The sequence below is a fragment of the Spermophilus citellus genome, assembly GCF_964194105.1.
Source record: "Spermophilus citellus genome assembly, chromosome: 12".
Classification (NCBI taxonomy): domain Eukaryota; kingdom Metazoa; phylum Chordata; class Mammalia; order Rodentia; family Sciuridae; genus Spermophilus; species Spermophilus citellus.
This window is the reverse complement of record NC_138198.1, coordinates 99,804,018-99,817,945: the sequence shown is the minus strand read 5'-3', so window position 1 is coordinate 99,817,945 and position 13,928 is coordinate 99,804,018. Positions and strand designations below refer to the sequence as shown.

The following is a 13,928-nucleotide window of genomic DNA, read 5'->3' as shown; positions in this document are numbered from 1 at the left end:
CCTTTCAGAAACACAATTTTAGATTAATCAGGTTAAAATATGAAGGAATAAAGCAGAGCAGAAGACAGACAAATAAACAAACACAAACCTTAACTGGGAAAGGACTTTCTTTTTTCTGTTTGTTTGTTTGTTTTAATTTTTATTTATTTTTTTTAGTCATACATGACAGTAGAATGAATTTTGATATGTAATACATACATGGAATATACATATATCAATCATATTGTCTATTCGATTCTGCTGCCCTTCCTATCCTCCCTACTCCTCCCCTCTGGGAAAGGACTTTCTAAAACATGAAATTCACATATTGAAAAGAAAACTAACCTGATAAATTCAACATAGGAATTTAAGATTCATAAATAGCAATCAAATACAGAATAATTAAAAAGAATAAACCTAAGAGACAAAAACAGTAATTTACAATATAACACACAAATGACTAATTTCATGCATCTACAATGGTTCTTATACCAACACAAAAATGACAACAAAAAAAATGCAAAGATTTTTATGGTATGTGAATTATCTCTATTGAAAATGGGCAAAGGGCATAAAAAGCAACTTACATAAAACAGTCAAGAACCATCATAATATGATTGTCCCCATTTGTATTTACTGATGTACAAAATAAGAAAATGGAAAACTTTAAAATGAGTAAAAATGAAGACATCTGATAAAATAGACAATTAAAGTCCACAGCATTTTTCCCTGAAAGGAATCAAAACTTCTTTCAGTTTCCAGGTCTGGAATAGAAAATTACTCAATGAGTCTGGACTAGCCTATCTATCGAAAAACAAAGAAGCTACTAATGACCACTACTATACTATTGAAAGGACATGGGGGCTACTTGAACAGGTTACTATAGACCAACTGAACACTTTAAACACTATAAAGAAAGCAATGGACTAAACCAATATCCAAAATGTTTAAGGTGAAAAAAGTTCATGACAAACACAAAAAGCCATCATCATCACCTTTTCAGGTTATAAGGGTAAAGCCAGGCATGGTGACACACACCTATAATCCCAGGGATCTGGAGGCTAAGGTCAGAGGATCCCAAGTTCGAAGCCAGCCTCAGCAAGTTAGCCAGGCCCTAAACAATTTAGCAAGACTCTGTTTCAAAATAAAAAACAACAAGGTCTGAAGATGTAGCTCAGCAGTAGAGCATCTCTGGGTACAATATCTAGGTTCCCCACCCCCACCCCCGCCACGTCACTCACCATAAAAAGGTTACTAGGGTACCAACTCATTATTCTTAAAACTTGTAAATGAGAAAGTAAGTTCAACCATTTGTCTACATCTTTTATATGAACCATATACCCATGTAACTAAATATGGGATGATGAACAAAGTTCTTGAGAAAAATTCCAATCTATAAAATGCAAAAAAAAAAAAAAAAAAAAAACCCAGAATGATACCAATTAAAAAAAAAAAAAAGAAAGAAAGAAAAGTGATCTATCCAAGGGAAAAAGGGATAAAGAGCTGGGGGTGTAGTTCAGTGGTAGAGCATTTGCCTAGCATGTGTGAAGCCCTGGGTTTAATCCCCAGTACTGGGGGGGGGGGGGGGGGGGGCTGTTCATTAGAACACACTTGTAATTCCAGTGGCTCAGGAGGCTGAGGTAGGACAAAGAGATAGAGGCTAGACTCAGCAACTTATCAAGACCCTATCTCAAAATAAAAAATAAAATGGTCTGTGGATATGGCTCAGTGGTTAAATGCCACTGGGTTCAATCCCTGGTACCAGATTAAAAAAACAGAGACTTTTAAGATTATGAGTTGTTGTTACTTATATTGGCTATAAGTTTTTAAAAAAAATTATCAACTTTTCTGTTACAATCATTATCATCCATAGCAAATTAATACTTAAAAATTTAAAAGCCTTTATGTCTTCTTGTCATAATTATTACAAAACAGGAAAACTCTATAACAAAGAAGTCATAGTAAATGCCAAGTAAATGCCTAAACGCAAAGTTTTATTTCCCAATAACTTCTATTTTCTATTAGAAATCACATAACCAGTCAGGCACAGCGGCATACGCCTATAATTCCAGCAGCTTAGGAAGCTAAGGCAAGACGACAGCAAGCTCAAAGCCAACCTCAGCAACTCAGTGAGGCCCTAGGAAACTTGGCAAGACCCTGTTTTGAAATAAACAATAAAAAGGGCTGTAGATGTGGCTCAGTGGCTATGCACCCTTGAGTTTAATCCTCGGTCCCAGAAAAAAAAAAAAATAATAATCACATTACCAGTAGCTAACAGTAGAGTAATATAAATGGTTTCTAATTAACCTTTCTGTATATCATATAGGAAACACATGAAATTCTCTATCAAGGAAGATGAAATCCTATGTACCTGGTTTTCACACAGGGAAGCATTTGGCATAAATAATTTAAACCCTCCAGAAAAGAAATGAGACAGAGAGCTAAAATATTTCTATAGATTAATTAAATAGAATACTTACCCATATTTTCCAAAGAGTGAAACAGTTGTTCCTCCTACAGGCACTGCTTTCCCTGGTCCATACACATCCCATATGGTCAGGGCCACTTGGGCATTCCTGGGCAGGTCAGGGTATTTCACAGGCAGTTTGAGCCATTCATTCCAGCTACAGAAATAATGTTGTCATAAATACATACATACACACCTACATACATACACACACATACACACAAATCTGTATTTACAAACCATACAAATTTACAAATTTATGAACCATACAAGAAGCTTTGTACAGAGAAAAGGTTCCAAAAACTAGGTCAGTACTCCAGAAGATAAAGAGGCAGTCACCTCAATTACTTCAAGACATTTTTTTTAAAATATAGATAATGATAAATAACACTGCTAAATGCATTAATCACAAAACTCAGAGGCTGGGGAGGTAGCTCAGTAGTACAGCACTTGTCTAGTACGTGTAAAGCTCTGGGTTCAATTCCCAGTACCATAAAAGAAAACTAAGACAACACTACTAAAGTACAAAGAAAATGTTTTGAAAAGGTACAGGAAAACTTTTCAACGTGTTAGAACTTTTTTCAACTGAAATTTTCTTTAACCATTCTCTAGAACAGATTTTTACATTATGAAGATAAAATAATCAAAAGTACTCATATCCAAAGCAGTCCTGAATATAATAAAGCAACCAAAACAACCAAACCACATGTCACAGTGCAGCATCTACTACCTTTATAAAATGAAAAATTACAAGTTTGTTTTATAGATATGTAAAGTCTTACACAAAGTTTTTTTTTTGTTCAAGTTATTTCATTAATACCGATACCACTTAGAAATTAGTGCTTTATGCTTTCAAAGCATGTCTGTACATATTATCTCACAAAGAAAGAAATGTTTGTTCTTAATACATAACAACAGTTCTTTTTTCTTATTCATTTTTGTAAACTTTCTCCTGTATTTAAAATGGATTCATAATTTCTACTCCCTTAAGCAGCAGACAGCTTTTAAAATCTGGAAAGAATACTATACAAATTATGAAAAAAAATACTCAGAAGACACACAAAAGTCTATTTCTCTGTTTACTCAAAATTATCCTCAAAGGAGCTTATCTTAGTTTAGGTCAAATACATTTGATTGGGTAAAAAAGGAACAGAATTTGCAAAAGCTTAAGGAACACATCACTGTCATGCACCATATAAATGTAAGAACCTCCAAGAAAGTTGGAGATAACCATCAGTTTCAAGAAGAAGCAAAAAATTATTAAAATCATTTTCTTCAATAACGTTCTGAAAAAAAATAAACTGCATGCTTAAGAAAGCCATTATCTCTATAGATACACTTGAATAAATTAATGTAATTACTACCCACATGGTAGAATAGGCTAAAAAGGAAAATATTAAACAGGACAACCTGTTGCCAATAACCAAGAAGTTAACAAACTCTGGCTAAAACTAAATAAAGCTGAACATAGTGGTCCAGTCTGTAATCCCAGTAACCTGGCAATTTAGGAGACTGAGGAAGGAGAATTGCAAGTTTAGGACCAGACTCGGCAACCAAGGGAAACCCATCTCAAAAATAAAAAATAGAAAGGCCTGGGGATGTAGCTCAATGGTGAAGCATCCCTGGATTCAATCACCAGAATGAGTAAAAGAAAGAAATTAAAAAGAAAAACCAGTGAATATTCAAAATGAACTATGAAATGTCTCACCTCTATGTCTGACATTTAATTTCTAGAAGACAATACCTAAGACCAAATGATCATTCATCTCAAACTCTGGCTATTTTCCTGGCCCCCAAAATCTCTATAAATCAAAGTAACTGCACTTTAATCTGTTTGACATATTTAGTTTCTGCACAATAGTACTTTTGAAGAAAATGGGCCTATAGTTGAAAAGTTTGAAAACTGCTCTAAATATTCTACAAAATATGAAAAGATCTAGTCAGACACCAAAAAGCTATTTTAAACACCATTTTGTTCTCTTCTTTCCCATGTCATTCCTTTCTTAATTCTTAATCCTTCTCAACATCATAAAACCTAAATCTGGATGTTGCAATCCTCATAGTGGACCTTCACACCACTGTGTCACTCTCTAGTCTGATTAATAAATTTCTAAACCTAATTTTGTACTTTTTAAATTAAATTAGGTTGTTATTATATGTCTCCCTAAAGCCACTGAAAGTCTTATATGGGACAAGGTACAATATAAATATTTTTAAAAATTTAAAACACCTGATTACAGAATAATACACAAAAAAATTAGCTTGCAATTTATAGATAAAAGTGAGAATTTACCTTAAGTATAATTAAAGAAAGAATAGGTTTCCTTCTCTATGGGATCTCTTATCATCTGGGATCTCATATTACCTCAAAATATTATATGAACTATAGAAATGAAAAAGTTCAGATGGCAAAAGATCCTTTTATGGCCTATTTTCTTTTTCATACAATATTTCTTTTATAAAAGTTTGTATAAAGAATGATAGCTAGGCAAAGTTTTTGCCTCCATTCACTTTAACAGGGCAATTCTTTTTTGATATTGGTAATAAACTCAATTTTCAAATATTAATGAGCAATTTATATAAAATCTGCAATGTTTTCCCTTAATCTCCAAGTTTTTTAAAAGCCTATCTTCATGTTATGTACCCAATAAAAAGTAATTTTCTCAATCTATTTTCTGTACAGCTATCTTATACCTTTTAATTTCAAAAGGCCATTTATGATTCATCTCAGACATCTTATTTTACTAAGTAATTTCACTATTTAAAAAAAAATATAAGTAAAGATGGGCTGGGGTTCTGGATCAGTGGGACAGCACTCGCCTTGTAAGTGTGAGGCACTGGGTTTGATTGTCAGCACCACATAAAAATAAATAAAATAAAGGTACTGTGTCCATCTACAACTAAAACAAAACAAATATATATATATATATATATATATATATATATATATATATATACATACATATATATACATACATACACACACCATTTATGCAACTACTCTTTCAATAAACGTTTAATGTAGTAGGCATGGAAGCCCGGAAGTGGAAGACAAATATATAAAACAAAAATAAAGATATTGTGTCCATAAAAAAAAATGTTAAAAAGAAAAATTGGATTCACCACAGTTGTTGAACTTCTAGATGTAAATTCATTCTACATTAAGGAATTGTGGTTCATTGTTCTACGTGTAATGATGGTACTGTAGTAATATTTTTAAAAAGACGTAAGCCAGGAGCAGTGGTGCATGTCTATCATCCCCAGCAACTTGAGAGGCCAAAACAGAAGGAGGGCAAGTACAAGGCCAGCCTCAGCAACTTAGTGAAGCTCTACGCAACTTAGCAAGACCATGTCTCAAAATAGAAAATAAAAAGGAACTGGAGATGTGGCTGAGTGATTAAGCACCTCTGAGTTCAATTCCCAGTACCAAAAAAAAAAAAACCCAGATAGGATGATGTTTGGAATTTCTGTCAAAATAATGATAGAAATACAAGATTTTTTTATGAGTTAGGAATTAGTAATTTAATGATGGGGATTAGAAATTCATTGTAGTATTCTCTACTTTTGAAAACAGTTGAAATTCTCTGAATAAAAAGTATTAAATACACATAATATTTATATACCTACACACACACACACACACACACACAACCTACTTATCTGAAACAACCAGAATCCATAATAAAAATCTTATCTAAACAGATGATTAACAGACTTCCTTCTAAGATCTGACCTCCAAACAGCAAGCTGAATAGTTCAGACTACCTAGAAATGTTTATGTGTTCAAGGGAGCAGAACAATGAAGAGAATTTAAAGACACTACAGATATGTTCTGTTTGGTTCATGTTAAAATTCAATGCAGTGCTCCTCAAAAGTGTCAATATATTTAATACAAAAATAAATTCACTCACACTTCAGTTGCAATTATAGTACTTAACATATATTTTTCTGAGTATATTACTGACTTAAACTTTCTAATCAATGTATCTATATATACAATTAAGAAATCCCTGCACTAGGTATAATGGCACACACCTCAAATCCCAGCTCTTCAGGAGACTGAGGCAGCCACAGTGCAAGTTTCAGACCAGCCTCAGCAACTTAGCAAAATCCTGAGTCCAAAAAAAAAAAAGTAAAAAGAGCTGAGAATGGTGAGGCTGGGGTTGTGGCTCAGTGTTCGAGCGCTTGCCTCGCACATGTGAGTCACTGGGTTCGATCCTCAGCACCACATAAAATAAAGGTACTTATTGTGTCCATCTACAACTAAAAAAAAAAAAAAAAAATGTATTAAAAAAAAAAAAAAGACTGAGAATGTAGCTCAGTTCAATCCTCAGTACTGGGAGGATGGGGAAGGAAGCTCTGTAATTCCTATTAAATTGTTCCCACTTGCATCATGCATCACCTAGAAAGGAAGGAGACAACAGTCTGTAATCTACCCTATGCCAAAACAAACAAAAGAAAAATAAAAACACAACTTACTTCCATCTTGTACTAAATGCCTTGTAAGATGTTCTCACTGGCAAGGCCAGAGGCTTCCCTTCTGCAAAAACTTGACAAGTAACATAAAGATCAGAGCATGTCTCTTGGTATAGCCCCGAAAATTTTAACATCGGATCTTCTAGGACAGCTTTATAACTCTTTTGTTCTCTCTTCCCTTCCAAGCTTCCTCTGAAAACACAAGAACAAAAATGTTATTGACATACATTTTTCAAGCATATATACAAATGCACAAGAAATACTAAGAAAAGCTTATGCCTGTCAAACTAATCTTATACTACTAATAAACATTTTCGTGGTTTATATATTAAAGATACTGTAACATACGATAAAGTTTTCTGAAAATCATAATATGTCCAAGATTATTCTATCTTCATCAACATATTTCTCAATTTTAGGCTTTTTCATCTCAAACCCTGAAACCAACCCTTGCCTTAGTTTCATTTTATTCAAGTTGACCACTTATGCAACTACTCTTTCAATAAACATTTAATGTAGTAGGCATGGAAGCCCAAAATAAACAATATAGTGTTACAAGCAAATGTTATGCCATAGCTTCTAGGATAAAAATTTATTTTTACTGGATATTCTCTCTTATATTTTATTTTTTATGATACTTATTATCTGACCACTTCTTAAAATTAAAATATATAGTGTTATAAGTCATAAAAGATATGCACAGGATATTACTAAATAGAAAGAAGCATTTCTTAGACATCAAGTTTATATCAGATACTGTCCAAGCATTTTACATAATATTTCTTAATTATTTTCACCCATATTCTTATTTTGTAAATGAGAAAACTGAGACTATGAGAACAAACATATTGTCTAAGGTAACAGGTAAGCAATAGAGAACAAAAACTAGGGCAAGGAGGCCAAAGCCAATATTCTTCCCTTCGCAGGAAGATAAATAAAGCCTCAAAAACACCTAACCTGGTTTTGGGGCATGGATCTAGGATCTCACATAGATGCCTGAAATAAACCTAAACAACACAGAAGAAAGGGGAGGGTAAGAGATAGGAAGTCATTTCAAAGAAAAAGAACAGTATATAGTTGGTCTCTCATGGGATATCCTGTACCACTTTAGAACTCTGCCATGAATCCCAGGAACGCTCTCCCCAGATGAAGTACCTCACTCAGCCTTAGAATTTCTGTCATGAGCTTTGTAATGTTTTGAACAACCAATAAAAAATAAATAAACAAATAAAAATATGGATTAATAATCAATAGAAAAAAAAAGAATTTCCAGTTGGTACAAATGGCAATGGGCAGAGTTTCAACTCTATGAAAAATTTCACATCAAAATACATCTGTGTGGGGCTGGGATTGTGGCTCAGTGGTAGAGTGATCATCTAGCACGTGCAAGGCCCTGGGTTCGATCCTCAGCATCACATAAAAATAAACAAAATAAAGGTATTATGTCCAACTACTTCTAAAAAATAAATATTTAAAAAAATACATCTGTGTGGAAGGGTAATCTCCATTTATTCAACTGTTTCTGGTCTCAGTTATAAAATAATCACCTCTAGGAATGCTTTTACCACTACTACCATTGTCATCATCCTAAAAGACACAGATTTTACTATGTGCCACTATTTAACCAGAATATTCTTTGTATTATCAGATGTAAACAACCCTATGATGTTGAACTTTGGTATGTCTTGTATTTGTCCCCTGTGTTACTCCTGTCAGAGAGCACATTATCACATTTAATAAAAATTACCTGCTTATTGTTAAAAACAAGAAACAAACAACAACACATACAAAAGCAAATGCAAACAGGCAATATGGTATGTGGCAAGAAATGCCAAATTGTTTAGTACAGGTAAATGCAAAAGATAAAACTGAATGAAATATAGGAGCTAGACAGTGAACAGAAGTAGCCATCAAATTCACAAAATAAACATTTAAGAACTGGTAAGCTAGGTGTGGTGGCTCAAAATAATCCCAGCCTCTCAGGAGGCTGAAGCAGGAGAGGATCAAAAGTTGAAAGCCAGCCTCAGCAACTTAGTGAGGTCCCAAGCAACTTAATGAGACCTTGTTTCAAAATAAAAAGGGCTAGGGATATGCTTCAGTGATTAAGAACCCCTAGGTTCAATCTCCAGTTTAATTTTTTTTTTTAAAGAAAAAAAAACCTGTTAATTTAAGTGAGAAAATAACATGATCAGACTGTATTTATACTTTTGGCATAAACATAAAAACATACAAACCAGAGGAGCAAGACTGAAATTCAGGAAATTCAGAAGACCTGGTATTAAAATAGAAAGAAAATAAGTATCCTACTACTGGAGCACTGAGACAGAAAAAGGAGAATCGAACAAAGAAGTTTAGCAGTCAGATTTAAAATATCTTGCTGAATTACACAACAGAAACTGTGAGAAAGGGGTATCATTAACACTCAGTTTCCTGTCTTAACAAATTTCGATCATGCTAACAATCACCAAATAGAAAACACAGGAAGATTACAGCTAAGACAGGTAAGCTAATGATGAACTCAGGTTTGGACAAGTTTTCTTTACAATAATTTTGGATAACTGAAGTAACCATATTCTAAGGGCCCTAAGAAAATGTATTTATCACATGATTCAGCCCTTTGACAAATATGTACCTGATAATACTGATTAAAAATACACAATGTCAGGCATGGTTGCTCACACCTGTAACCCCAGCAACCCAGGAGGCTGAGGCATGAAAATCAAAAATTTGATTTCCCTCAGCAACTTAGGGAGGCCCTGAGAAATTTAAAAATTTTCAAAATAAAAAATAAAAAAGGCTGGGAATGTAGCTCCTTGGGTTCAATCCCCAGTACCCCCCAAAAAAATTGCCCACAATAAATGTTTACTGATTATGAATTATACTGCAATTAATAATCTATAATAGTTTTAACAATAGCTCTACACTTCTACCTTTTAAGGACATAATTTCCAACTCTATTCCTTATTATTGTATCAAATCCATTACTTGAAATAAAACACAGTACCCCAGGGTTTTTCCTGCAAGATGTTTTCTCATATATCTTCATGGTCCCTTTGCAACTGGCACCCTCATCTGAGACCTTCTCACAACAACTCTGCCTTAACAACGTCAGATTGCCCAAAGATTTAATCTATGCTTCTATCACCTCTAGTGCTGTTAATATGGCACACATGAGCTCATATTATTGACAACCATCACATCTAAAGTGTCTATCTCTTCATAATTTCTACGGTCTCTATTCTACCCTCCAAGCCTTCTGTTTGTTGGTGTTGCTGTTGCTGTTTTGGGGAGTCTTGGGGATCAAACCCAAGGCCTCATGCACGCAGGGAAACTTTTCTAACATTGGGCCACATCTCCAACCTTAAACCCTACTCTATAAAGATATTCCTCTTGTTTATGGCGGAAAGATGACTTTACACCTTGGATTGTCCATGTGTAAAATGAGAAAGTAATAACTCTTTAAAAAGTTGAAAAGCAAAATGCTTTTAAGACTGAAAACACTGTGGAAGTTAGAGCTTGTCCCTATCTCTCAATCTATTACAGAAGCCAAGTCCTCAAACTTTCTCCCACACGGCCCCTCACAATCCGCTCTCCTCCACTTCTTTGGCCACAGTTCGCCGGGATGTCCCCAATCCTGGTCTTCAGAAAGTCACCATCTTCTCCCCGTCCCACGTCTCTTACAAGTCTCTGCCTACCCGTCCCTACACCCTAGCAATCCCACTCCTGTTCCCGGGTACTCTTACATCTTAAGCTGCACGTTGATGTCTAGGTCACAACTGTAGATGTAGTGGAACTTCTCGGCTTCGCCCATGATAACCTCAGTAAAAGCAGAATCTGCAGCGAGAAGCTAGGCACAGGAAAGACGCCAGAATTGAACCACTTGAGCTTCACAACACAGGTGCTTCCGGTTCCGCCCTCCCTTCTCACGCTACCAATCACTGCCCGGAGCGCATACTAACGCGCCGGAACTTCCCTCCCAAACGTTGCCTCTGCGCGTGTGCAAACCATCGCTCGCCATCTTGCTTAAGGGTAAATAGAATGCTGGAAACACAACCTATCTGGTTACATTCCAGTCTTCCTGCCTTTACAAGTCTTTTTCCTTTTTTAAAGAGACAGAATCCATTTGAGTTTGCGCAGTACCTAGAAACACTTTAAAGGAAATTTGATTCCGGACGACTTTCATTGATCGCATAGCAAACAGGCAACGACCGCAAAAATTAGAACGTTTTTTTTTAAGTTTAAATTACAGTGGCCTTTCCAAAAATGGTAGATTTGACCACTGTTGTCCAATTTCAGGCCAAGATCTTTCTCTTTTCTGTTACAAAGAGTACAGAAAAGATAAAAGAACAAAGAAATGTGGATTTTATTCTTGATACTACTGAGATTTATGCTACTTGGCCGAAGTACTGAGGTTTATTCATATTCAAAATAGGTAGCTTTCAAGACCCAATGCTAGTTAGTACTTAGAAACTTCCAGTACTACCTGCAGCACACAGATTTCTGAGCACTGAGTTCCTAGAATGCTTATAGTTATATTTAATATAATATAAAATTGTAATCTTCCTTTCCAATAATATTTAATATTCTGAAAACAAGGATAGTGTGCTATGTATTTTGTATTCCGCCCCCCTCCCCGCAGCCTAATATGTATCTGAATTAACAACTCGTACTATTGATTGTTACTGATGACATTGAAAGAAAATCTCCATTTTCTATGTTTATTTTTAAATGCCTCATTTTAAGAAAGACGTAGTCCAAGTATGTGCAAATTAGGGCAAATAGAATATTGAGGAATCGGAGAAAAAAAAAAGATTAAAAAAAAAACTTTCAGAGATAGGTTGAAAGACAAGGAACTACTTAACCTGGAAAGGAATGGAAATGCCTAGTGCACAATATTTTGCTTAAAGCAAGTTCTCAAAAATACTTGTTGAAGCCAGAAAATGATGCAAGCTGACAAAAGAAAAATGTGATCGTCTCTTATAACTGAAGGTTATAAAAAAGAACAGATTTGATTTGTTCCTTAGATAACTACATCCAAATTAATAACTTACGTAAAATGTAATTCTAACAAAAAATAAAAATTGAAATTTCTAATAATCAGAGGCATGTAATAGTAAAACAAATTGTCACAACTGCTCTGCTTATGACATAATTTCAGCAATGAGTGTGAGGTCTGATCTAAAACAGGTTTCTAAAACTTCAATAACATCTTGATATTGTGAAAAGAACTAACTTATCTAATTACGGTTCTTACTTAAATTAGTTTCATTATATTGTTACTTAATGTATGAACTCAAATAAAATATAAAGTAATAATATAACAGATAATGTCTTTTGGCTGAAAAGCTATTGCTTGCAGTGTGAATATGGCATAAGATTTTGGTTACTCCTACAGGCCTGGTTCTTTGAAATTCAGCACATCTATACTCTTCTATTCCAAATGGAAATTCACTTTTTGGGCCTCCTGAAGTCTTCATTAGTACAATCACCAAAAGGTCTTTTGGATTCAAGGTAGCTGCAAAGCATCTTTTTGTTTTAAAAGCCTAACTCTGTCCTTTTCTCATTACTTCATAATGATTAAATTAATATTAATTGCCCTTCCCCCAAAGGGTTGCAAAAACAATGCAGAAAAAGGCATGAAAATAAAATATCAGTACTTACACTCATTCAGAGAATTCTAGATCGAATTTCTAACAATATTCAAAATTTATTGTTGAGAAATTCTAGGCAATGTTAATATAATTTTTTACATACTTTAATGCATCAAGATAAGCAAATGCAATAATAAGGAGGAAAGTTTTGCTAAGTCATAGAAGCATGGTAAGAGTCAAAAGAAGCCAAAAATGACAGTGCCTTTCCTGGAACAACCACAGGTCAGGGAGGTGTTAATTGGTAGATTTCAGTTCTATAGTCCAGTTGGCAAATCTACGTTTATAGGAGAAATGGAAGTTTCAGGCATCTTATTCTGAAAATGAAATGATTTTTTCTTCCCATTCATAAATACAACATACACATATAATTATAGAACAGACTTTGTACTACAAGAAACAACAATGGGCTGTCTGTAGAAAAATAATGTATTGACATCAGTATTCTTTTGTGTATGTAATAGCCTATTTCTTGACTACACAATGCCATACTAAATTTGCCCTTGAAATCACAGTTTTGATTTTGTGCTTCCTTTGTCATCTTGTTTCAATTTCATGTTTAATTATTCTAATTGCATATTTTAATAATGATTTAGAAATTGGTTGATTGTAGTCCATTCCTTCAATTGTTCAGTGATAATCAGGTTTGTTTTTGCCAGTTTCTATGACCCAATTTATTATTTTTAGCTTGTAATTTTAAAAATGCACTTAGAGCTTTAAAAACAACCATCTATTATTGAGCTTCCATCAAGAACAAATGAATATGATATTGTAATATAAAAACTATTTTATAAATCATATATATATATATATATATATATATATTTAAGTTGGACACAATATCTTTATTTATTTATTTTTATGTGGTGCTGAGGATCAAACCCAGGACCTCGCATGTCCTAGGCGAGCACTCTACCCCTGAGCCAGAACCCCAGCCCCTAAAAATCCTTTTTATTAAAATTTCCCCTATAAGTTTTCTTATAACCCTGAGTATTTTAGAATTCAGTCACATAATAGAAAAGACAATAATGCTGAGAAACTTGACAAATCCTACTTTTATCTTAGACTCTTGGACATTTGTGAAAGGACAATGTGGAAAAGGTAGGTTTAATGCATAACTATGATTCATCCTAGTGCAGCAACCTCCAAGACCTAAGGAGTCCTTTTCAAAAAATCAAAAATACCTTTATGTCTCTACTAAAGGGAAAGATTTAAAAAATGAGTTATCCTGAAAAAAAAAAAAGTATTTCTTGCATGTGTGTTCCTTGGCTTTTGCCCAATTATATAAAGAAGCTCTGCCTCCCAGCCCCACAAATGAGAAAAGAAAACTTGGAATTGAATGGCAAAACTATCAAGCA

At 34.1% G+C, this 13,928-nt stretch overlaps 1 protein-coding gene across 2 annotated transcripts in view; it reads right to left on the bottom strand.

Moving 5' to 3' along the window:
* The window catches only part of PIK3C3 (phosphatidylinositol 3-kinase catalytic subunit type 3), a 147,501-nt gene extending 136,679 nt beyond the window's left edge, over nucleotides 1-10,822 (bottom strand). The window contains exons 1-3 of one of the 2 annotated variants that reach the window (XM_081262762.1): nucleotides 10,666-10,822; nucleotides 6,926-7,114; nucleotides 2,460-2,603 (exon numbers count right to left, since the gene is read on the bottom strand). In XM_081262762.1, coding sequence (XP_081118888.1) covers nucleotides 2,460-2,603; nucleotides 6,926-7,114; nucleotides 10,666-10,733 — 401 coding nt within the window. In that variant the 5' untranslated portion in view covers nucleotides 10,734-10,822. Of the gene's footprint in view, nucleotides 1-2,459; nucleotides 2,604-6,925; nucleotides 7,115-10,665 lie in introns of those variants that run through there. The other variant, XM_081262763.1, reaches the window with a different exon arrangement.
* Between the last annotated feature and the right edge of the window lie 3,106 nt (nucleotides 10,823-13,928).